Source organism: Sorex araneus, chromosome 7 (genome assembly GCF_027595985.1).
Source record: "Sorex araneus isolate mSorAra2 chromosome 7, mSorAra2.pri, whole genome shotgun sequence".
NCBI classification, from domain to species: domain Eukaryota; kingdom Metazoa; phylum Chordata; class Mammalia; order Eulipotyphla; family Soricidae; genus Sorex; species Sorex araneus.
Genome location: NC_073308.1, coordinates 15,773,203 through 15,798,453, shown reverse-complemented (window position 1 = coordinate 15,798,453; position 25,251 = coordinate 15,773,203). Strand labels below are relative to the sequence as shown.

At 39.8% G+C, this 25,251-nt stretch overlaps 1 protein-coding gene across 3 annotated transcripts in view; it reads right to left on the bottom strand.

Moving 5' to 3' along the window:
- The window catches only part of KCNK2 (potassium two pore domain channel subfamily K member 2), a 214,529-nt gene that overhangs the window by 19,613 nt on the left and 169,665 nt on the right, over positions 1 to 25,251 (bottom strand). For all 3 annotated transcript variants that reach the window (XM_055144841.1, XM_004613007.2, XM_055144842.1), the window contains exons 5-6: positions 24,687 to 24,873; positions 12,792 to 12,931 (exon numbers count right to left, since the gene is read on the bottom strand). In XM_055144841.1, the coding sequence (XP_055000816.1) occupies positions 12,792 to 12,931; positions 24,687 to 24,873 (327 nt within the window). The remainder of the gene's footprint in view (positions 1 to 12,791; positions 12,932 to 24,686; positions 24,874 to 25,251) is intronic.

The window sequence follows — 25,251 nt, the reverse complement described above, 5'->3', positions numbered from 1 at the left end:
TGCCTTGGTAGCAGAAGGCTGCAGTGGCTTTGAACATCAAGTCACAGCAATAGCACTAGTGTAGTCATATCAAAATTATAATTTAAAAAAAGAAAAGAAATAGGTACTTCTAGAATGACAAGCAGACCCCTGTGGTATGAGTGCCATGGCTGAGGGAGAAGAGCATGATGGACAGGGAGGCACCCAAAGGACTCTGGAAGTTGTCTGATTCCCCAGAATTGAGAGTTTCTTCTCTGCTCTGCAGTCTGAACTCATCCTTCAATCTTCCATGGGTCATGAAATATTGCAGACTCATATTTGTAGTACAACGGAGGAAACAGTGAGTGTGAATGATGGAGCAGAGTATCCCCAGAAAGAGATTTAGCAACAGGCGAAGCAGCAGTTGCCAAGCCAGGTAAAAAAGAAGAGGGAAATTCAGAGATGGAGACTGGGGACAAGCCACCATATCTAGGATGGAGTGATAGATGTCAGCATGCAAGTACAACAAAGTGTTCTGGTTTACAGCTGATAGGAGATCATCTGTCTACCTATGTATGCAATCCAAATGGAGTTCTGGAAAGATCTCACCAAGTAATAAAGAATTTCAAAAGAGTTAGCGAAGTATGATTTTGCATGATAGAATCAATCTCTAGATTATACTACAAAAATATTTTCAGAATATGGTTTATGGATACAGTCTTTTAGTATATTTGGTTAAATTGTGTGAAACTATGATTTCTAAGGCCAAAAATAGTAGAATGTTAACATTTCATATGTATCAACACATTAAAAACTATTATACATGGGTACCTTCATTTTATATTTGATCATTTTGATAGTCTGCACAGGCTTTAGAAAACTTAACATCAGCTCAAGATTCTTCCATTTGGAAGATTTACATTTATAGAAGATGCCTTGTCATTTGACCTTCCACTGAATGCTAAATGAATTTCCCAATTACACTGCAAGTAAAAAATCAAATAAGGGCTGGGGAGGTTAACCTAGAGGTCAAGACATGCCAAACATGAGTTAGACCTGACACCACAGAGCGTACCCTGGAGGCCTTCAGGACCTGGAGCCCCTGAGAAACACGGCACACTGAGCCTCAACACGAACACATCAAGCTCTGATGGCCGTCTGGGGTGGAGCACTGTTGGAGAGGAAATCCACTCCTCAAAATGACAAAACAATTCTTGACTCACCAATCCCACTTCATTCTCAGCTCTAACCAATCATAAACTAGTATTCTTTTAGAAGGAGACACCAATGAAGAGACAGTAAAAATAAATTCATTTTGTGCATTTGTTTTTGAAAATATTTTTGCTGATGAGTGTAATATCTAGAGTTTGGTTGGTTATTATTTTTTGGTTTTGCCTTGTTTTTTGTATAATGCAATTGATAGAGTTGGGTGTGAATGGCAGCATGATGCTCAGGTGGGATGAAGAAATTCACAAGCAATTTTGAAAGAGAAGTCCTTGGTGGCCCTTCAGCTCACATAACATTTTAGAACAGAAGACACTCTCAAAGCCAAAAGAAATAGACAACATTCTATCTTGATGCATTAAATCCCCATAATGTGCTCTCTAGCTAAAGAAAATAAAATTACTTATGAAGTGCTTCAAGGCAGAAACTATTAAATTATTTTCCTATTATGTATGAGTGAATAGAAAAAAATTACTCTGAATTTCCATTATCAGATGACATTCTATAAAATACTTGAAGCAAAGAGAAGTTACAATTTATAAATAATAAAATGCCACCAACGCTCTAAAGCACTGTCTGTAGCACTGTCTTCCCGTCGTTCATCGATTTGCTCAAGCGGGCACCAGTAATGTCTCCATTGTGAGACTTGTTGTTACTATTTTTGTCATATAGAATATGTCATGGGTAGCTTGCCAGGCTCTGTCATACAGGTGGGATACTCCTCGTAGTTTGCCAGGCTCTCCGAGAGGGACGAAGGTATCGAACCCGGTTCAGCCACGTGCAAGGCAAACACCCTATTTTAAATTCTTCTGTATAGGTAGAAACTGAGGCTAAGTGACAGGCCAAGGCCACACAACTGACAGTGTGAGGTCAGGGTCCAGCTGGGTGTAAATGTCACCTTGTCTTCCCACATACCTATAGAACACCAACCCATACAATGTTTATGATATTTAAGCAACATAACTTTTCCCCATGGCTTGAATCTTGAGAGAGTATTTCTAAATGATCAGTTAATAATTTTCTAATACTGATTTTTGATATTTGATGATATAAATCATCTAATCAGTATTAACTAATACTGATTGAATCATTTTTGAATTAAAGACAAAATGGCAGACTCTACTAAGGGTCTAAAACAAAAAAATTCTTTCTGCCCAGTTTAAATTTTTCTAGATAAAAAAATTGAACTGTTCTCAGTTGAATAGCAAGAAAAGTACAAATGAATTTTACTTTGACTCAGGTATCAGATAACCAGCTGCTCAATTTCCAGAAAAGAACAAAGATACTATCTACCTGGAGAGATTTTATGAACATTTAAGTCAGAAACTGGGCTGGGGAGAGAACTCAGTGGGCTGGGTACAGGCTGTGCGTACAGGAGGACAGGGTTCAATCCCTGGCATCACACATGGACTCCTGAGCATCACCAGAAACAACTCTAGAGCACAGTTCTGGGAGTAGAATTCAAGCATCACTGGCTGGCTCCCAAATCCAAATAAAAATAAAACAAACTGAAACAAAACAGAAACTAGTTTTCAAGTCTATAGGACATCCAATCTATTTGAAAGGCCTATCACCTTGTTTTCCTAGATTATTGTGGGCCCTGGGACTGGGTTAAATTATAGCAAAGGACACATTATTGATGTCTTCCTATTTATCTGCTCTTTTGTATCTATTTGTTATTTCACCCAGGTAAAAATGGTTAAACATATGGACCAAGAAACTTTGTATCCCCCATTCAGAGCAATGTAAATGAAGCACCAATGTAAGATGTAACATCTTAGAGCTTATGGGACGGTTTGATTCCGGACATAATTACTATGAAGTTCTTCAGAAACTCACAGGGAAAGAGCAGGAATATTGTGAGTATTGAACCCAGCTCTCTGCTCACTGACTCTTCACAGCAGTCACATAAAGAAGGTGAAACGACTTTCTAAGAACCTATGTTCTATAGGCAAGAAAATTTAAGGTACTTTGGTTAAGTTTTCAGAGTCAATGGTTAAGACAGAATTAAATATTAGTTCACAGGCTCCAAATTCCAGATTTTTGATTTCTCTAAAAAATGAAATCATACAAATAATTTCCACTTTTTCTTTCAAAGAATTTGAACACTTTATGTTTCAAGATTTTACTGATGGAAGCCTCAAAACTTGTGGAGTGAATAAACTAAATCCACAAAACCCTTCTCTGGAGCTACATAGAAATAGGTATGTCAGATCTGGGTTCTGACTTGCCATAAGGCAAGGTTCACGTGACCTCCATGGAAAGTAAGAGGAAAGCAGGGTAATAACAACACAGTACTTGCTTGAACCCTTGGGGAGCAGCAAAATTAAAAGGGTGTCTGAGCCATAGTCCAGCCTTTAAGCAGTGACACTGCCACTTACTGGAGGTAGGGGCATCTCTAAGGATACAATGCCATTGACCAAGAAGCAAAGATAAACAAATGGGATTACATTAAATAAAGAAGCTTTTGCACCTCAAAGGAAATGATGGTTCGAATACAAAGACACCCTGTAGTTGTTCCCTTGAAGCACTTTGTAAGTGGCATTTTACATACCACTCACTTGCCTACCACTCACCTGCTGGAGGGTTACTATCCAACACAGTAGAACTCTACAAGGAACAAACACCCAACTCAGTGCAAATATGTGGAGAAGAGATGGACAGAAACTGTCTCAAAGAAATACAGATGACCAAATGACATTTGAAAAAAAATGCTTTTCATTGCTGATCATGAGAGAAATGCGAATCAAAAAACACTAACTATGAACTCACATCAGAGAGGCTGGCAAACATAAAAAATTACAACAACCAAAGTTGGAATGAATAAGAGCAGAGGAAGCAGAGACCCTCTTTTAGGAAAGTACTATGGACATTCCTCAAAATAACTAGGAATTGAGCATCTATACAACCCAGCAATTGAATCCTTGGAATATATCCCAAGCAGCCAAAATCACAATGCAAAAATAACAATGCAGAATCTCTCTCTCTCTCTCTCTCTCTCTCAGCATTACAAGGCTGCTCATGATTTCATTTCAGTCATACAGTATTCCAACATCCATCCCTCCACCAGTGTAAATTTCCCAGCACCAGTGTCCCCAGGTTCCCTCCCATCATCACCCCCCACCCCCACCCCCTGCTTGCCTCTTTGTCAGATGCTTTTCCTATCTCTCTCCCTCCCTTCCTCTCTCCATCTCCCCACCTCTCTCCTCCCTCTCCTTTTCGGCATTGTGGTTTGCAATATTGATACTGAAATGTTATCTAGAATATCCCTTACTACTTTTAACCCTCAGATCTTGTGCAGCATGATCATTCCCAGCTATTATTGTCATACTGGTCTCTTCTCTATCTTACCTACCCTCAGCCCCACACACACTTGTGGTTAGTTACAACCACTGACCAGTCCTCCTAACTAGTTTACCCTGGCCATGGACATATTTCTTCTAATATATGTATATGTACATATATACATCCTCTCTTTAAACCCCAACTCCTTGGTCCTTCTAATATACCTACATTGAAACCATTTATTTGACTATGCTATTATTTATCTTTCACAGTTTTGACAGTTTTGACATTCATCCACTTCAATGAAGTTGCTCTTTTAGGTTTCATTTTTACTTGTATTGTTTGTCTTGCAAATATTCAGTAGTGAGTTAATCTATTTCACAATTTCCTATGACAATATGCCTACTCTATATTACATGTTAAAAACAATGAAAGAAATAAACAAGTCTACAGAAATGCATGTGTCTCCATATGAGACATATGGGAAAATTATTGAGATCATTACTATTTTCCTTGAGGAATGTAGATCAACCATAATTATATATGATGCTTTGAAAACAATGCAAAGTTATTCCAACTAACCATTTATCAAATATTTCACATGGAATATTAGCTAAACCAACATGTTTTATTATAGCATGCTCACCGAGACAATATTTTTCTTTTTTATAAATATATTCTTTTCATTAAATTCATCTTCATTGGAAACAGAATATACCTTAACATAACAAATAGAAATAAGGCTACTAATAGTTAAGTATTTTTTATACTTTACCAGTATAGGTTAAGGAAATTTATTTCCTTTTATTTTTCCTTTTAAAATCTTTTGTTAAATTTTAGGAACTGTGGTTTATAATAATGGTAGGGTTTTCCTGATGAAATATTCTAGCACCACACTCTCCACCAGTATCCACTTCCTTCCACTATTGTCACAGTGTAGGATATTTGTTTTTGAAAAATTAGTATAAGGCTGGGGATTATTTTATTTTAGGGCCACTCCCAGCTTGCTCAGGGCTCACTCTTGGTTCTGCACTTGGAGTCACTCTTGGCTTGTGCTGGGGAATCACCTGTAGTGCTGATGATAGAACCTGGGCTGCCCAAGGCAAGCACTCTGCCCACTGTTCTATCACTTTGGCTCTTTGCCTCAAAACTAGGGCTTATTAGCCAAAATACTTTCATTCAAGTCACAGATCTGTCAGTATCATCACTTATAAAAGCTCATACTCTATATTTGAGTATGAAGGATTTCATTATCAAAATCATTTATCATTTGTATTCATCATAAAGGAAACTAGAAAGCATCTTGTATTCTGAACACTGAAGAAGTTTTTGGAAGTTTGGAAGCCCAGAAGGTTTTGGCACATTGGTAAGGAACAGAGCAGTCAGCATGACTCGTCAGTGTCAAGGTCACAAGCATAAAGTATTTGGTTATTTTTCACTTAATTCTGCCCTCTAGTGAGTTATTTCAAAGTTGAAGTTAATTCTTTTTGTCTCCGCTTCTGGAAAAAGGGGAGGAATATTTTATTTATAAAAGCTGTAGAAATGATAATCTACAGATAAATCATAAATTGCCTTTTCCTGTCTCTCCTCATATTCTTGGTTGAATTTACAGGCCAATTTTGTCATTTCTCTAAATTGCATCATAAATTAGGAGGCATGCATCTGATCCCAGTGACAGCTCCCCAGCCACAGGGCTACCATGCAGAGCACTGAAAGGTCTTTCACTTTGGACCTTCTCCCTCATGAGTCTCCTTCCCACAGAGCCAGCTGCCATCACAGGCATTGGCCCCAGGAGGGTCAGGGCAGCCTGCAGGCCTGGGACAAGACAAGTTTGCTGCTTCTCCATGTCTGACAGCCCATCACATCCACTCAGTAGGGAATCAGGCAGCTCATTTTCCAGCAGGGATCAGAACTTGTATTTCTTTCTTTCCTTTTTCTTGTAAGCATACACTTGGTTTATTAAAAACACAACATTTTAAAAAACTGGATCCTATGAAATATACAGTTACAAAGATGCTCATGATAGGGCTTCAGCCATACAATGTTACAACACCCATCCCTCCACCATTGTACCACCACCACCAGTGTCCCCAGTTTCTCTCCCGACCCCCACTCTATGGCAGGCACTTTTAGTCTTTCCCCCTCTCCCTCTTCTTCTTCCTGTCCCTCTTCCTTTTCTTCTCCCACTCCCTTTCTCCCTCTGACCATGTATATCCCTTTACCCACTTTCAATACTTGGTTCTTGTCCAGCAAATAATTTTCAACTACTATTGTCATCAATCCCTTCTCTATCCTAACTGCCCTCTACCACACACACATTTGTGGTAGCTTTCAACCACTGACCAGTCCTCCTGGCCCCTGTTTTCCCTGACCTTTTATATTAGTCTTATATTATTTTTTATATTCTACAAATGAATGCAGTTATTCTATATATGTCCCTTTCCTTCTGATTCTCAGCATGATATTTTCAGCATGATACTCTCCATGTCCATCTACTTAAAAGCAATTTTTATGACTTCATTTTTCCTAACAGCTGTGTAGTATTTCTTTATGTAAATGTGCCATAGTTTCTTTATCCAGTCATTTGTTCTTGAGCACTTGGGTTGTTTCCAGATTCTGGCTATTGTGAATAGTGCTGTGATGAACATAGAAGTGCAGATGGTGTTTCTGCTGAGTGTTTTTGGGCCTCCAGGGTAATTCCCAGAAGTGGTACTGCTGGGCCAAATGGGACCTCAGTTTCTAGTTTTTTGAGGAACGTCCATATTGTTTTCCCAAAAGGTTGGGACAGTAGGCATTTCCATCAACAATGAATGAGAGTCCCTTTCTCCTTGCTTCAATGCCAGCACTGATTGTTCTTGTTCTTTTGGACATATGCCAGTCTCTGTGGTGTGAGATGGTATCTCCTTGTTGTTTTGACTTGCGTCTCCCTGCTGTAGAGCATTTTATTTCATGTCCCTTTTGGCCATTTTAATTTCTTCTTTGAGGAAGTTTCTGTTCATTTCTTCTCCCCAGTTTTTGGTGAGCTTGGACTTTTTTTCTTGCAAAGTTCTACCATTGCCTTGTACATTTTGATATTAACCCCTTATCAGATAGATGGGTAGCATGAATAAATTTTCCCTTCTATTATCTGTCTTTGTATCTTGGTCACTATTTTTGAGGTGTAGAAACTTTTTAGTTTAATGTAGTCGAATTTGTTTATTTTTTCCCCATTTGCTTAGACTGGAGTGATAGCACAGCAGGTAGGGTGTTTGCCTTGCATGCTGCCGACCCAAGTTCGATCCCTCTCAGAGAACCCGGCAAGTTACCGAGAGTATCTCGCCCGCACGGGAGAGCCTGACAAGCTGCCCGTGGTGTATTCGATATGCCAAAAACAGTAACAAGTCTCACAATGGAGATGTTATTGGTGCCCGCTAGAGCAAATCGATGAGCAATGGGATGACAGTGACAGTGACAGATTTCTTGGTCAGTGGTGTTTCACTTTCGAAGATGCCTTTAGCTTCAATGTCATGGAGGAGTTTGTCTACATTTTTTTCCCATGTACCTTATGGTCTGATGCTGAGGTCTTTAATCCATTTTGATCTGAATTTTTGTGCATGACATTAGAGAGAAGTCTGAGTTCCTATATTTACACAAACTGCCCGGCTTTCCCAGCACCATTTGTTAAAAAGACTTTCCTTGCTCCACTTCATATTATTTGATCCCTTATCAAAGATTAAATGATCATACATTTGAGGGTGTATGTCTGGATATTCAACTCAATTCTACTGGTCTGCAGGTCTGTCTTTATTCCAATGCCATGGAATTTTAATTACTACTACTCTGTAATATAGTTTGACATCGGGAAAGGTGATGCCTCCCATCATTTTTTTTTTAATCAAGGATTGCTTTAGCTACTCATGGGAGTTTATTGTTACATGTGAATTTCAGGAATTTTTGATCAATTTCTTTGAAAAATGTCATGGATATCCTTATAGGGACTGCATTGAATCTGTATAATGCTTTGGGGAGTATTGCCATCTTGACAAATGTTAATTCTCCCAATTCATGAGCAGGGGCATGTGTCTCCATTTCCTCATGTTCTTCTTTATTTCTTGAAGTAGCGTTTTGTAGTTTTCTTTGTATAGGTCTTGTACCTCCTCAGTTAACCTGATTCTGAGGTACTTGATTTTCTGAGGCACGATTGTGAACAGAAATTTTTTTTTAAGTATCACTTTCTTCTCTTTCATTATTTGCATATTGGAAAGCCATGGGCTGGAGCACAGCGGGTAGGGTGTTTGCCTTGCATGCAGCCGAACCGGGTTCGATTCCTCCGTCCCTCTCGGGAAGCCCGGCAAATTACCAAGAGTATCTTGCCCACATGGCAAAGCCTGGTAAGCTCCCCGTGGCATATTCGATATACCAAAAACAGTAACAACAAGTCTCATAATGGAGACATTACTGGTGCCCGCTCAAGCAAATCAATGAGCAACGGGATGACAGTAACAGTGACAGTGACAGGAAAGCCATGGACTTTTGTGTATTGATTTTGTAACCTGTCACTCTACTATACAAAACTGTTATTTCTAGGAGTTTTTACTAGAGACTTTAGGGTTCTCTAAGTATAGTATCATGTCATCTGCAAATAGTGAGAGAGAGCTTGTCTTTCTTATCCCATCTGCAAGTTACTGTGCCATTTGAAATTTGTTGAAAAGAATGATATTAAGACCTGGATCGTGAGTTCCAAAAATTTTATTCGGAAGGTAGATGCCCTCTCCTTCCCTTCTATGTGATTCTGTCTGGAGGCGGCTCTTCAGGCAGTGATCAGGTGAGCAAAGGTCAGAAGGGGAAGTCTCACTGCAGAAGCACTGGGGGTCCTCACAGGAGGGAGGCGCTCTGATGTGCTCTCTCAACAACATGTACGGGAATGGACTTGAGCTCACAGCAGGAAGGGACTGTGGGCAAGCAACGTGGGGAGCCCCAGAAACCCACCCTGCTGCCAGCCACTGTCTGACTTCAGCTTCCACGTTGTGAAAAATCAACTTCTGCTAAGAAATCACCCAATTCAGTATTTTGTGTTGGTGGCAAGAACTGACAGACACACAGGTTGTCTTAGGACTTCAGATTAGACTGCTAATGCTTAGGGCCAAATAATCCAACACCTAAAACCATGGATTTTTAATAATATATATTTCTAAACTCTAATCAAATATTTGATACCAATGTCATGAAGGTAAAATTTCCTTAGTCTACAGAGTCTTAGTGGCCTTCAAAGTTTCTGACTGTGATTGACAATATAATGCTTTTATGACTTATTATGTAATATGGAGTATGCCTAAAATATCCTGTGTGTATTTCACAAAACAATGCTCTTTCTAATGTCTCTCTATGAGTGATATATTCTGTTCAATTCCTTTTTCTTATTTTATTAAGAAATAAATATTCGTGTTTTTAAAAGGTTTGAAAGGTTTAAGCAGTTTAGCAGTTTTTATCTACATTATCTGAAACATATCCTTCTTAATGATTTCTTTTCCTTTAGCATCTCAAGACCCTTAAAGTATACTAAAGTCAAAATAAACACTCTGTCTAATGTTTCCATCTAATTTCTCTGTGTCTGTATGCATGTTTATCTCTCTTTTACACACAAAAACAGAGCGACAAAGACTGAGTCAAATTAACTAGAATTGTTTTCAAAGCAGAAATTTTCCTGACATTTAAACTATAATGTGAAATAGACTGTCTTATTCCTTTGCTTATAATAAAAATATGTAGGTTTTTTTGGTGTGACAGGCTATATACTAATGTGGGCAGACTGACTACCTAAATTCCCAATTGTGAAAGAGACCCATGAAAAGAAGTGTTTGGTAATGCATACTCTAATAAACCTGACATCTGAGGTACTAATAATTGATTTGATGGGTTTCCAGAAAAGTGAAAAAAAAAACATTAACTTTTACTAATTTTTCTGACCACTTCCTATTTTATTGCTCCTTTAGTCATCTGTTTAATGGATCCATGTTTGTTGTATCCATCGTGGATTTTTCCAAAAAAATTCTGACACTTCTTTCTTGGCCTTTGAACCCCAAGAAATAAAATGAAAAGAGAATGAAAAAAAGAACAAAGGTAATATGGGACATGGTTTGTAGACTGTGGTTCCAAGTTGTCCGACTTCTGCCCATAATCAAAAACTAGAGAATTTATAATTAGCTACCGCTCTATCATACTGAAGCTACTAATACTTCTTGAATAAGAAGATACAAATTCAATTCCCAAACAATAAAATTTCAAGATCAAGATTGAAATTTCAAATTTTCCCAAAGTTTATGGGTGAGAATTTTTACATTTCTTTCTACATATATCGCTGTACAGATGAGGTAAAAGAGTAACTTCCTTCTAACAGTTGAAATCTGAACACAGGGAAAGTGGTCATTGTGCTTACAGCACTGGGGCATCTGCACGTGAAAATACATGTGCACTTTCACAGTTTCAAGACACGAAAGAAACTCACTGTCTAAACACAAAATTTGGCACTATATCACATATTCCTTATGCTGTGCTACTGACATCTAGACACCAACATGGTTGATTGGATTTTTTTCTTATAAAAAATGTTTTATAGTCTCTGGATCTTAACTGTTGATGGGATTACATGGCATGGAGTCTCCTACCCCCACACCTGGCTGTCTTCACTGGGCCCCTCAGAGGGGGACAGGTTGAGTTTCCCTCCCTGCCCGGAGTGGAGTCCCAATAGCTGAAGACCTCTGGAACCCAGCCACAGCTGTGCTCAAGGCTACTCTCCACATGCTTGGATGGGCCTCATTCATGAAGGAACCGGCAGAGGAACCCAGGTCTGTGGGACCCGGGGCTGAGATCTCCAAGCCTGCTTGGATTTGGACTGGGTCTCTTCCACCCAAATTCCCCCATTTTCCAGTAGCTAGGCAGTCACACCCACAAACTGCCCCCAGTGCTGTGTAATCCCATCAATGGCCAAGATCCAGAGACTATAAAATAAAGCTCCCTGAAGTGCGTGGCCACATTTGTGGCTGCTTGACTTCTTTTTTTTCTTTTTCTTTTAATTTTATTGAATCACTGTGAGATAGCTACAAGCTTTCATGTTTGAGTTACAATCACAAAATAATCAAACCCCATCCTTCCACTAGTGCACATTCCCCACCACCAATATCCCCGGTATACACCCCCTTTCCCACCCTCCCCCTGCTTCCATGGCAGATAATATTCCCCATACTATCTCTCTCTACTTTTTTGCATTATGGCTTGCAACACAGACACTGAGACTTCTTATTGTCAAGTTCTCCCTCTCAGAGAATCCAAGCCAGCTACTGAGAGTATCCTGCCCACACGGCAGAGCCTGGCAAGCTCCCCGTGGTATATTCAATATGCCAAAAACAGTAACAATGATGGGTCTTATTCCCCTGACCCTGGAAGAGCCTCCAATGTAGCACCACTGGAAAGGACGAGTAAAGAGAGGCTGCTAAAATCTCAGGGCTAGGATGAATGGAGACATTACTGGCACACATTTGAGCAAATCTATAAACAACAGGATGACAGTGATACAGTGATACAGTGATAAAAAAGTTACTTGGAGCCCTTGAAGAAAGAAATAAAACCAAAGAAAATAAATAATATAGAAGCTATTTAAATAATTTTTTCACTGCAAATTAGCCTCAGCATGGACCAACTTGGCATTTGACATCTAGAAGGGTTGAATAAATCCTTGTAAAATAAATGTATTATAACTTTCATATTTCCCCAAAGCCTATAAAGCAAATTCATACCAACCATAAACATAACACAAGGGAGTAAACTTCACTGATTGCTATAATGTGACATCAAATATTTAGAAAAGGGACAAATTTGCCCCTAAAAACTACAGTTTTGTAAACCAGTTACTGCAATTATATATTTTTTAAAGTTTAATGTTCAGAGCATAAACATTAAAACTGGGTCTAGGAGACAGTACAGGGTTACCCCAACCGGGTTTAACTCCTGGTAACACATGGTGCCCAAGCAATGCCAGATAAGGCCCTAGAGGACCCCAGAACCACTGGAAGTGGCAGAAGTGTGTGTGTGGGGGGGCGGGGGGAGCAGCCCTGAAGCAGTCTCATGGCCCTGGATTAACCCCCTGGCCCAACAGACAGACAAAAAATCATTGGTAGGGGGGGGTCCTCTCAAGCCTCCTTAGAAATCTCCCCTTCCCTTTTATAATGTTTAAATAATTTAAGATGCAAATATCAAATAAATAAATGAAAACAATAAAAAAGAGCACCCAAAAACCATCAAAAAGATTAAGAGAAAGTAAGCTGGCAGCAGGCAGCGTGCACACCCACCTCCTCCTTGGTCTTTTTAGAGATCACTCGCAGCCAGTCTCCAATCATACTCAGCACAGCAGCAAAGTAAGCCAGGCCGACGAGAATCCAGAACCACACTACGGGCTTGTAGAAGTCTAGGTACTCAATGTCTGAGCCTCCTGCAAGAGAAAACAAAGCACACTGGAGCACGTTGCCCGAATACCCAGAATGACCCAACTATCCCGTGGTTTAAAAATTCCTGAAAATCTGGGTTTGCACTTGCCAATATGCAGATCATTTGACAAGGAATCAAATATCTGCACCATCCAGAATTCCTGAAATCTTTGTAGATTTTTCTTGTTTGTGGGTGGTTGTGAGGGAGGGCTTGGGTCACACTTGGCAGTGCTAAGGGCTGACTCTTGGCTTTGTGCTCAGGGATCACTCCCAGAGGTATTTAGGGGACCCTATATTATGCTGGAGATCAAATCACAGTGGGCTGTGTTCAAGGTAGGTGACTTAACCCTGTGATTTCTCTTCAGTCCTGTGGATTTTTCTAGAACCCATGAAATCAGCTCTTAAGGAAACCTTCTCTTACTCCTCCAGGATCCTACAACAAAGTTCAACTGATGAGTCAGGCACAGTTCACAGCAATGACTAAACAAAACAGAACAAGTTTCCCAATGGGAAGCAAGAAAAGCTGTAAGTGTGGCCTATATCCTTCCTCAAGCGCCTACTTAGCACAAAGTAAGTGAAAACCTAGCTAAGTGTGGCCCCGATCTAATTCAAACCAGAATACAAGCACTGAAGGGATGGAAAGGTGGAGATGAGGCAACAGAATCTTTACATATGGATTGAACATTGAGTTGCAGGAAAAGGATTTCCAGATCAAATGCATAAGGATAGAAGACTAAAGTGAGGGATGATGGATGTACTCAATCCGCAGAAATCCAACCCAGACACTCACAACACCCAACACATAGCAAGCATGCATTCACAGCAAGCTAGAGCATAGCAGGGCCTCCTAGTAGTGGGTTCCAGGACCCCTGAACACACTCAGGTGATACTTGGCCAAGTGATGCAGGCCTGAAGGTTCAGAGCTGGGGTGCAGCAGTGCTGAGGGCTAGGAGAGACATGAGGGCCAAGCCAGAGATGTGTGGGAGGCCTCGAAGAGCAGGGATCAAACTCAGGGCCCAGCAAACCCAAGGCATGTGCTCTGAGCCCTTAATCTATCTGCTCAGCTCTGAATCTACAATGCCAAGTATAACACCACTGTATAAATGAGACTTTGAGCTGCTTGCATGGCATTTTTAAATATTAAAGAACCCGGGGGCTGGAGCGATAGCACAGCGGTTGGGCATTCACCTTTCACGCGGCCGACCCGTGTTCGATTCCTCCACCCCTCTCTGAGAGCCCAGCAAGCTACCGAGAGTATGGAGCCCACACGGCAGAGCCTGGCAGGCTACCCGTGCGTATTGGATATGCCAAAAACAGTAACAATAAGTCTCTCAATGAGAGACGTTATTGGTGCCCGCTAGAGCAAATCGATGAGCAACGGGATGACAGTGACAGTGACAGTAAAGAACCCAAAGTAAAAGAGGTCTTAGTTTTCTACCAGGCAAATCGTGAAAATAGACCAAATTTCTACTTCCCTATAGAATCAATAACAATGTTTAGTAATATAAGATACAAAGTAAATAGTATGCCCTTAAGAATTGTAAAAATTTTATTATAAAAATTTATTTTCCAGTATTTGAAAAAAATATTATTTCTGTGAAGAAAGATTTGTCCCGGAGGTGTGCTTCAAGGGTTAAGTCTATAGATATTCACAGAAGGGCCTTGTGAAATGTGTGCTGAAACTTTTTATATGATAGCCTTACTAGCAAATTCCATTTTTCAGATGTTTCCATTTCAATGAAAACCCCAACACATTTTTTCCAAGTACTTTCTCTTTCAAAACCAGAAAATCTTCATCCAAATAAGTCATGACTCACTCAACACATCACTCACCAAGATGTTGACTACAGAAGTGAGTTCAGACTCAAGAAAATTTCTTAAAGTCTCTGTTCTGATAAACAGGATGTCACAGTTTGAAAAGAGTAAATTAGCTTCCTCATAAAAAAAGGGAGGGGCCTGTATTGGGGGTAAAATTTCCATCACACAGGCTTAGCAAATTCTCAGTTCAGGAGGAAAAAATTGCCTTCCTGTACAGCCACTTTTTGGACAAATCAGCAGCCCTCAAATGAAGTAGAAAAGCACTAATGTATAGAAGCATAGTGTTAAAAACTCACAAATCCTATTTACTTTGATATCTGAGTCATATCAACATTAATTCTTCTTGATCGAGGAATCTTATCCAGAGTACAAGAGCTGGAATGTGATGACAATTTGGTAAAAGGAGTTCATTTCATTTTTAAATTAGGATATGTTTTCAAACATTTCTTGGCTGATGTTAGCAATAATTTGAGTCCAACTACATTCAGGACACTGATGGATGCATGAAACTCCAGTTTATTAAGAAGAAAGTAATTCCTCTGCCCTCGCTTTGCTCCCCACACAGCCCTGCATGGCCCCTTTTTCCACCACAGCTTTTTCCACGAGTTCTTGAGCTTTGGCCCACTAGCTGTTCCAACCCGTCCCCTGGTTCATGCCCACTAGGCAGGAAGAACCATCTCATTGCCATTTGCTCTGTGGCCAATGGAAACAGGCATACAAGTCCTTTCTTGTACGTTTTGGCTCATCATTCTAAGAGAGAAGACAGATGCTAATAAAAATAGCACAGAAGGGTTGAGATTCAAAGGTTTCAGGAATCTTACCGGATTTTCCAAGTCCTTAAAATAGCCCTTTTCCTTGGCCAGGATGGGCTGAGCCTATACTTTGCATGGAGGAGGCCCAGGTTCGATCCCCAAATTCCAGAGAAATTCATTTAGGTCATTAAGTAAATTTATGGTCAGATGGAAAATGTGTTTTTATAACATCAACCATGAATATTTCCTAGGACTCGTGAATTAGGGCTACTCGTGAATTTGGTGTCTCTGTCACTCCTTCTCCACTATCGGGAAGGAAAACAATCATCTATGTGCTACACAACTGTGATCTCAAGTACTAACCTGGTAGTTTCAAAATACTGCAATCTAGAGTCTTTTTCTCTAACAGTTGTAACTTTCCATCCATCTTACCAACGAAGATTTATCAACGATAGAATATTTTCCTTAATTTCTCCTTATCTGTGATGCTTCTATTTATCTGTGCTGAATCCTAGAATTATATAACTTCTTGCCTTGTCCAGAGTCCTTAGGAGGGCTGAATTATTTGGGTCCAATCTCAACTTGCCCCACAACTAGCTTTCCATTCTCTTGTGAGCAATCTGAGAGTCACTGGTTGATTCAAGGGGGAAGCAGAGCCCTTGCAGAATTTTGCCATGCTACTAAATAGAACCATGTCCAAGAAGAGAAAAAGACTCCTGACTTCACTGCTGAGCCTTAATTTCAAACATCTACTCCTGTAGGAACAGGAGTTGGAGCAGTCACCACTGAGTGCTGCAGGGAATCAGCCTGTCCCCAGAGAATGAAGACAGAGGGATAAACCAGCGGCTGGTCTGCCATGGCTTTTTAACATGCCCTGATGCCTCAGGGTGATGTTTCTGAGTCATCTTTGGCTGTGACCTTAGGCTCCTTGTTCAAGTCCTTGCCTTTAGCCTGATAAGCCCCTGATAAATTATAACTCTGTGATCCAACCATCATGGTTATCTTAATGACTGGCCTGACATAGAAAAACTGCCACAATACTGGGGATTGTTTTCTAGGGTGTCTCCATTAAAACAAGCTGTTTTCTAACAAAAACCCGCAAGGGTTTTCCAATAGAAATTTTATGTCTTCAAGATAAAAATCCTTTTCCATTAAACAAGCTCAGAGCACTAAAAGTGAAAGAATGAGTCATGTTTTTCAGTCAGAAGGGAAAGCATTCATTTAGCTACTGAAATCAGCATTTCTGGCGGGGGGGGGGGGGATGGAAAGGTCCTTGGGACATGAGGGGAGAAAAGTGAGCATTCTGGTAGAGGGTGTGGTGTTGGCACATTGCATGCATAATGTCCTGTTATTAACGCAATTTAATCATAGTGGTTCAAATAAAAAAAAAAGACAGAGGAACAAAGGCATATAAGCTGACTTACCTAATAAACATTTGATAATGTGAGATTAAAAAATGTTTCATGATCAGCTAATTGCAGTAACTTTCACCATGCAAATTCCAGAGAAATTGATTTAGGTCATTAAGTAAATTTATGGTCAGAGGGAAAATGTGTTTTCATAACATCAACCATGGGGATCTCCCAGGACTCATGAATTTGGGGCTACTTTTTAGTCTTTTACAAGAAAAGTAGTAAAGCAAAGATACTGCTTATGAACTCATCAACTTCCATAGCACTTTCACTCATTTATGTTTCTCTGTAAATTGACTGACTGTGTAAAAATAAGTGCTTTTAAGAACTTGTTAAGAACTTGGTGTGCAGAAACTAAACTAGAGGTATGGGTGTGAAGGTGTGTCTCAGGCTGTAGGCCTCCACTCTGACCCCAAGAAGACATTAATTTTGAAAATAAAGTATGAATTGTGATAAGTAAGGGAATAATTTGACTTTTCTCCAATTTTATTTATATTTATATTTGTTTGTTTTTTGGGCCACACCCAGAGGTGCTCAGGGATGACTCCTGGCTTTGCACTCAGGGATCATTCCTGAACTCAGGAGGGCTCAGGGGACCTTATGGGGTGACAGGGTTTCTCAAATCCAGGTCAGCCACATGCATGGCAAATGCCCTACTTTTTGAAGAATCTCCAGGTAATTTTAATTTTAAACCACGCACCTAGAACTTGTAAAAGCAAGCTTGAACTATAGATTTCAATCTTTCACAAATTTCTATATAACTAATGTCACATTTTAGATCTTAATGAAGATTTAGTGTCTATTCTAAAAGGCAAGCATTCTATCACCCAGCGCCCCAAACTTCCCATCAAATGAAAAATAAAATGTCGAAAGTTAAGAAACCCAATGTAGGGAATTAAAGTTTATTTTCATGTATTATTATGCCACTAACTTTAACTTTCATCTACAAAATGTACCATAGTATATTATAGACATTAAAATCAAGTAAAAGGCTCTTTGGTGAATAACTTAATTTTCCTCTCCTGCCTTTTAAAGTTACTCTGCATGCACTACTCTTAGAAACAGGGGTATGGTGATGTATGTGCAAAAGAAAAAAAATTCTGTTAAAAATTGGCCTTGACCTCCCATGTCCTTTTTAAATCAAGCACATTGAACCCTTGCTACAGAAGAAAAGACCATTAGAAGGAGCAGAGACCAGTGCCTAAAATAGCCAGATACTACAACACAACATCTCTTCCTCTTAAATATAAGCATAGCATTTACAGTTTCCAGAAGATCTCATTCATGCATAAAAATCCAAGCAACCACAAAATACATTTGATTCTATGTAAGCAACAGTAAACTTTTTTGTGCATGCAAATAAAATACTATATTGATTAATGTATTTGAAATGTACTGTGCCCTGTCATATCACAACATCCTGAAATTTAAAAATAAAAGGAAACTTCAGAGAAATGTTTGTACTGTTCTCTCACCCAGTGGAATGTCTCCCTGTAAGGATATATGCTCATTCCCTGTGATCCTTGAGATTTGGGATTCTGGTCTCAGACACCACAGGAGTTATTCATGCTGAGCTCCTGATAATGACACTGATATTAGGGACCCAACATTAGTACAGTTGGGAAGATGCTTGCCTTGCATGAGCCAGCCCAGATTCAGTCCCTGGCATCTAATCTCAGAGCATTTTTGACCTTAAAGAAAATGCCACATTTTATTCATGTTTTACTCATTTTCTATAATTTGTTTCAATGGCCACTTGCCTTGTTGTTGTATGTCTGGAGTCGTGCCTTCCATTATTGTGTTACCTCACTGCCATTGTTGCATCTATATTCGAGGAGTGCTCTCTGAGCACAGAGCTAGGAGTAAGCCCTGAGCATCTCCAGGTGTGGTCCCAAAACAAAACACAACACACTGAGATTATGACCGATACCCTACACATTTATGAATTACTTTCTAAAGTTTCCTTTTAAGAGTACCCCAGTTGGAAGAATATATATTTGGTTCATTGATCTCTAATCCTGTTCAGAACCAGAAGGGGGGAGCACTGGGAGATGGGATGAGGAGGAGCAGTCTTGTTTTCTTTGAGATCTACAGTTCAACAGACTGACGAGAAGGATCTGAGACCAAGGCCTCCTGATTTTTCCAGCAAAAATATCCAAAGCAAAAGCAACCGGTGTTGGCATGGATGTGGGGAGAAAGGGACTCTCCTTCACTGCTGGTGGGAATGCCGACTGGTTCAGCCCTTTTGGAAAACAATATGGACAATTCTCAAAAAGTTAGAAATTGAGAAGTTTGACCCAGCAATACCACTCCTGGGAATATATCCTGGAGAGGCAAAAAAGTATAGTAGAGATGACATCTGCATTTCTATGTTCATTGCCGCACTGTTTACAATAGCCACAATATGGAAAAAAACAGAGTGCCCGAAAACAGATGATTGGCTAAAGAAAATCTGGTATATCTACACAATGGAATACTATGTAGCTGTCAGAAAACATCAAGTCATGAAATTTGCATATAAGTGGATCAACATGGAAAGTATCATGCTGAGTGAAATGAGTCAGAAAGAAAGAAACAGACATAGAAAGATTGCACTCATATGTGGAATATAAAGTAGCTGAGAGGTACAAGCTTAGAATATTGCGATTTCTGGCAGATATTTCTCTGGACTTAGTTACTAAAATACTAAAATACAGAAATCCAAAACCATGCGGCTGCTAGTGCGGCCTCTCGACCTCATATCTCTTCATTCTCAGCAATGGAAAACAAATTATCAAATGCTTTCTTTTCAGCAGGTCGACTTTAGGGGGGAGAAACTTCAAATCAATAATAGTGAATTTTTTGTTGAAATATTGAATGTAATCAAAGTAAAGTGAAAGTAAAGTGAAATTTACCAGTTACACATGCGGGGTAGGGAGCTGGGGAGGTGGGAGGGAGCGGGGGAGGTATACTGTGATTCTTGGTGGTGGAATATGTGCACTGGTGAAGGGATGGGCATTCGAGCATTGTATAATTGAGACTTAAACCTAAAAGCTTTGTAACGTTCCACATGGTGATTCAATAAAAGAATAAAATAAAAAATAAAAAATAATTAAAGAAATAATAATAATAATAATAAATAAATTTAAAAAATGAACAAAGGTACAGGAACTATTGTTTTATAAAAAAATGAACAATACTCAGGGCCAGAGAGATAGTACAGTGGATACACTTGTTTTGCATGCATTCAATAGAGGTTTGATTTTTGATACCACAGATGGTCCTCTAAGCACCACCAGGAGTGATCCCTGAGTACAGAGCAAAAAGTAGGCCCTGAAAATTGTCAGGTGAGGGCCAAAAACAAACAAAAGATTCTATTCAATATCAACTGCTAAAGAGATTATGAGGATGTGAAGAAGAGAGAATCATTATATAAAAAAAATCCAAATAAAGACCCATATCAGTGGTGACATGTAGCAGCAAGAAAGAACGTTCAATAAAGTAAGCAGGTCTGTTTCCCATCACCTTAGCCCAAGGGCCTATTTTATTTGAAGGTTCCAAGGCAACCAGAAGCAAAGGCCATTCTGGGTTGCACTTCTGAACTGTATAAAGTCTTTCTTTTTCCCCTTTTTTTAAATTGAATCACCATGAACTTGAGTTTCAATCAACAATGATCAAACACCCAATCTCCCCCAGTGTACATTTTCCACCACCAATGACCCCAGTATCCCTACCCCCCATCCCACCTCTCCCCCTGTCTCTATGGCAGACAATTCCCCCATACTTATGGGACTTATGGTTTGCAATATAGATAATGAGAGGCCATCATATTTGGTCTTTTATCTACTTTCAGCATGCATCTCCCATCCCAAACGATCCTTCCAACCATCACTGACTTAGTGATTCTTTCTCTATTCCAGCTGCCCTCTCCCCCAGCTCACAAGGCAGGTTTCCAACCGTGGAGCCACCTTCCTGGCCCTGTCTCTACTGTCCTTGGATGTTCATCTCATGTTGTGATATTTTATATTCCACAAGTGAGTGCAGTCATTCTATGTCTGTCCCTCTCTTTCTGACTCACTGCACTTAGCTTGATACACTCCATGACCATCCACTTATAAGCAAATTTTATGACTTCATCTTTCCTAACAGCTGCATAGTATTCCACTGTGTAGATGTACCAAAGTTTCTATGACCAATCGTCTGTTCTCAAGCATTTGGGTTGTTTCCAGATTCTGGCTATTGTGAACAGTGCTACAATGAACATATAGGTGCAGATATCATTTCTACTGTGCTTTTTTTTTGCACCCTCTTATATATTCCCAGAAGTGGTATTGCAGGGCCATATGGAAGCCCAATTTCTAGTTTTTTAAGGAATGCCCATGTTGTTTTGCAAAAAGGCTGGGCCAGTTGGCATTCCCACCAACAATGAAAGAGTCCCTTTCTCCCCACATCCGCACCAGTACTGGTTGTTATTGCTCTTTTTTGATGTGTGCCAGTCTCTGTGGTGTGAGATGATATCTCATTGTTGTTTTTGATTTTTATCTGCCTGGTGATTAGTGATGTAGAGCATTTTTTCATGTGCCCTTTGGCCATTTGTATTTCTTCTTTTGAGGAAGCTTTTGTTCATTTCTTCTCCCCATTTTTTTATGGGTTGGAGGGTTCTTTTCTTGTACAATTCTATTAGTATCTTGTATAGCCCAGATATTAACCTCTTATCAGATGAGTATTGGGTAAATACTCTTTCCCTTTTAGCAGGCTCTATCTGTATCCTGGTCACCGTTTCTTTTGAGGTTCAGAAGCTTCTTAGTTTAATGTAGTCTCATTTGTTTATGTTTGTTTCCACTTGCTTGGTCAGTGCTGTTTCATCCTTAAAGATGCCTTTAGCTTCAATGTCATGGAGGGTTCTGTGAACATTTTCCTCTATGTACCTTATGGATTCAGGTCTGATGTTGAGGTCTTTAATCCACTTTGATCTGACTTTTGTGCCTGGCATTAGACAGAGGTCAGAGTTCATTTTTTGCAGGTAGCTGTCCAGTTATGAAGTCATTCTTTGTTGAGATCCTTCAAAAATTTTTGTTTTTCCAGAGACTCTTGGAGAGTCACTGGCTCTTTGGGCAGTCCTGGGCAGCATCACACTCAGATTTTCACCCCCAGGTACCCCATGGCAGGAGGGTCTGGCAGGTCCAGACACATGAGAGCCACAAGAAGCTCCAGTTCCCCACGATGAAAGCTGAGACCACATCCACAGATGAGGAGTTGGCTGACCTACAAAGATATGTCTCATTCTCAGGACTGGCACTCTGATCATTTACAAATGCCTTTTCAAATTATTAGCCAGGTATAGTTCTACTGTGCAATTAAAATCCAAATAATGAACTCATAGAGAACCACAGCAGAAAGCCAGTGATAAAGATGTTTATTGACATCACACTGACCGTGATCCCCATCACTCTACCCCCTGCGGTGCTGTGTCCTGACACTGGATTCAGGGTCCTCCCCAGCCATCCTCTGGCACCAAATACACTCACTCATTGGCTTCAGCAAAGACTGAATTTGAATGGTTCCAGCTATGGGGTGCTGATCCCTTATGGCAGGTTAATTTTTTTCCTGTCTTCCATAAAATCATTCTTCCAATAACAGTAAACATTCTTCCCTTTGATCTTAAGCCAGTTCATGCTGTGGTCACCAATACAATATTATTTTAGAATTCCTCTCAGAAGTATTTCTATTTCTAATTTGGTATTTTCCGATTCTTAACATGAGGTGTCTGTAAACGTTCTGTCTATTGTTTCAAATAACATGTGTCTTGTGTCATAACACTGGCATTTGTGAAGTGAGGGGAAGCCACATAAATAGATGAAAAACAAATGTAGAGGCCATGGAAGTGTGGGTGAGCTAGATGGAGTCAGTCCAGCAACATGCATGTAAAATTCAAATCATCATCATATAGTTAAGTAAATCACAACAATCTGTGTTAGTCATAACCTAAACAATGAATCCTATGCATTCTCATAAACTTCCGTATTTTAAAAAAGACTTTTGGTATTAAGAAACACTCAGTACTCGAGGTCTAGGTATCCCCTAGATGTTCTCAGGTCTTCTTAGTTCTATTGGCACAGTGAGACTGCAGCTTAGCATGAGCAGATTTCAGACCTCACTACCAATTTCAGCATCACTTCTGTGGCTCACTCATCTATTGATACATGGGCCACTTCAGCCTATGTCAATCAATGGTGCCTCTTCAGCAAAAGGTGGAAAAGGGGGATTTCAGGGAAAAGCTTGACTTCTTCTATAGAGATACAGAGAGTGAAGAAAGTGATTCTTCTGCCTTGTGTGACTTACTAAAAGACCCCCAGCAAAGGAAATCTTTCTCCTCTTGTGGGCCTCCATCCAGGAGAGCACTGTATGCATAGTAATTCTGACTAAAGCAAGCTTTGTGCAGGAAAATGTCCCCTCTCCCAGGATCTCCACTCCCACTCCCCAGAAAACACAGTTTTATTGGGCAAAACTAATGAATAAAACAATAGCAACCTAGAACATGACACTATCAGCCTTTTCCCAAGCTTATGAAATGGGGTGACTGGAAAGGGGTGGATCAAGGAGGTCTGCTCCACAGCAAGACTAAACTCAGGGTCAGACTGGCGAGTTACTTCTGGGAAGACTAATAGTAAGTACATTCATGCTAAATTGTCCAGAGTTGGGTTTATTTCCTGATAATTCAAGCAAAATTCATTTCAAAAAACTGGCTTAAAGTTTAGGGTCTAGCTGAAATGATCCCCAGCAAAGCACCTCTATCCTTATTACTCCCCCAATGATTACAATTTATTTAAAATTATAGATAGAATAATTGCAATAAGGTAATACAATAGAAAAAGGGAAATGGAAGGTACCACTCAAGAGTACAACAAAAAGACAAGTGGCCATTAAAACAAACTATAGAAAAGGAATAAAACATGAATAAAATGCAGGCATTTTCCTTAAGGTCAGAATGTTCTGAGATTGAAAATCAAATGAAGTATCTTAGGGAAAAATGTTAAAAGCTTTGAGAACATCATCATAAGGTTGCAGGTACTTTTACTCTAAAGACATAAAAGGTAAAAAAACAAAGCTAAGTCAAACTCAAATTCTTGTAGCACCAAGACAAGAAATGAAGTCAGGAATTTGGTGTTTGAAATGCATTGGGAATATAAAATGCTCATCAGGCAGTCATTGGAATCTCCCAGAATTAGAAAAAAGCTGCCCCTTTTGGGGTGCCTCCCATGCCGACAACAATATTTTGTGGTCTCTGCCTCTGTTAGACATTGCAGTGCATCTTCCAAAAAGGAATGTTGGAGCCTTTATACCCCCCTTTCCAGACATGACCTTGGTTAAAAGTGAGGTCCCTGCACTGTAATTGGCCACAGGGAACTCAGTCTGGAGTCAGGGGCTTTTACTGCTATGGACGGTTATTCTCTGAGGAGACAGGTATGGGGACTTAGCTAGAGAGATCCAGGGAAAAGGCACCCAAGAACCACCAAGAGCTGACAGAGGAAGATGGCATCTGAAAGCCAAAAATCACCAAGACTGAACTTTTTTCAGGAGCCAACAGGGGAGAGCAAGAGTACCCTCTTCCAGCCCCTCTCTCACTGGACTTCAGCAAGACAAAGGGTTTCTTTTGCTTCGAGCCACCTGCTTTGTGGACCACTGTTTGGGAGCTCCAGAAAACATGTACAGAGGTTGTATTGTTGTATGTCAGATCCTGGAGAAGTTAGCAGAGAGGGTGTGTGTGAATTGGGAGGTCAAGGGCAGGGAAAACTCACCTGCAACATAATCACCAAATCCGATGGTGGTCAAGGTAATAACCACAAAATAGATGGCATCCAGGGCACTCCAACCTTCTATATGCTTGAATATGATGGCAGGCAGTGCCACAAACAGCACACAGCCAAAAAGGATAAATATGATGGTTGAGATGATGCGGATCTTGGTCTGACTAACATTCCATTTCTGAGGAGAAAGGGATAGAGGAGAAGAAGAGAGAAGGGAATTGAAGACTGGTGCGCTGTTTAGTTTTTTGATCAAATATGCAAGTGAGCATATTGTCCTATTATATCTTTATCTTTAAGATCTTTGCTTATGAAATTGGGCATAATAATAAAGAAGATAATTAGTTCTAGTAATGATACTACTTTGTCTTCATGGAGCTTGACAGCAAGTAAAGTACTCTCAAAAGCAAGTATCTTATTTGAGATTTATACTATTGTCTTTACAAAAAAACTTTTAAAGTATATCTGTTTAACAAGCTTACAACTGACTGTGGGTCAAACACAATCTGAAAGTGTACAAAAATGTAAAATTTGAATCATAAATTAGGTATTTACTTTT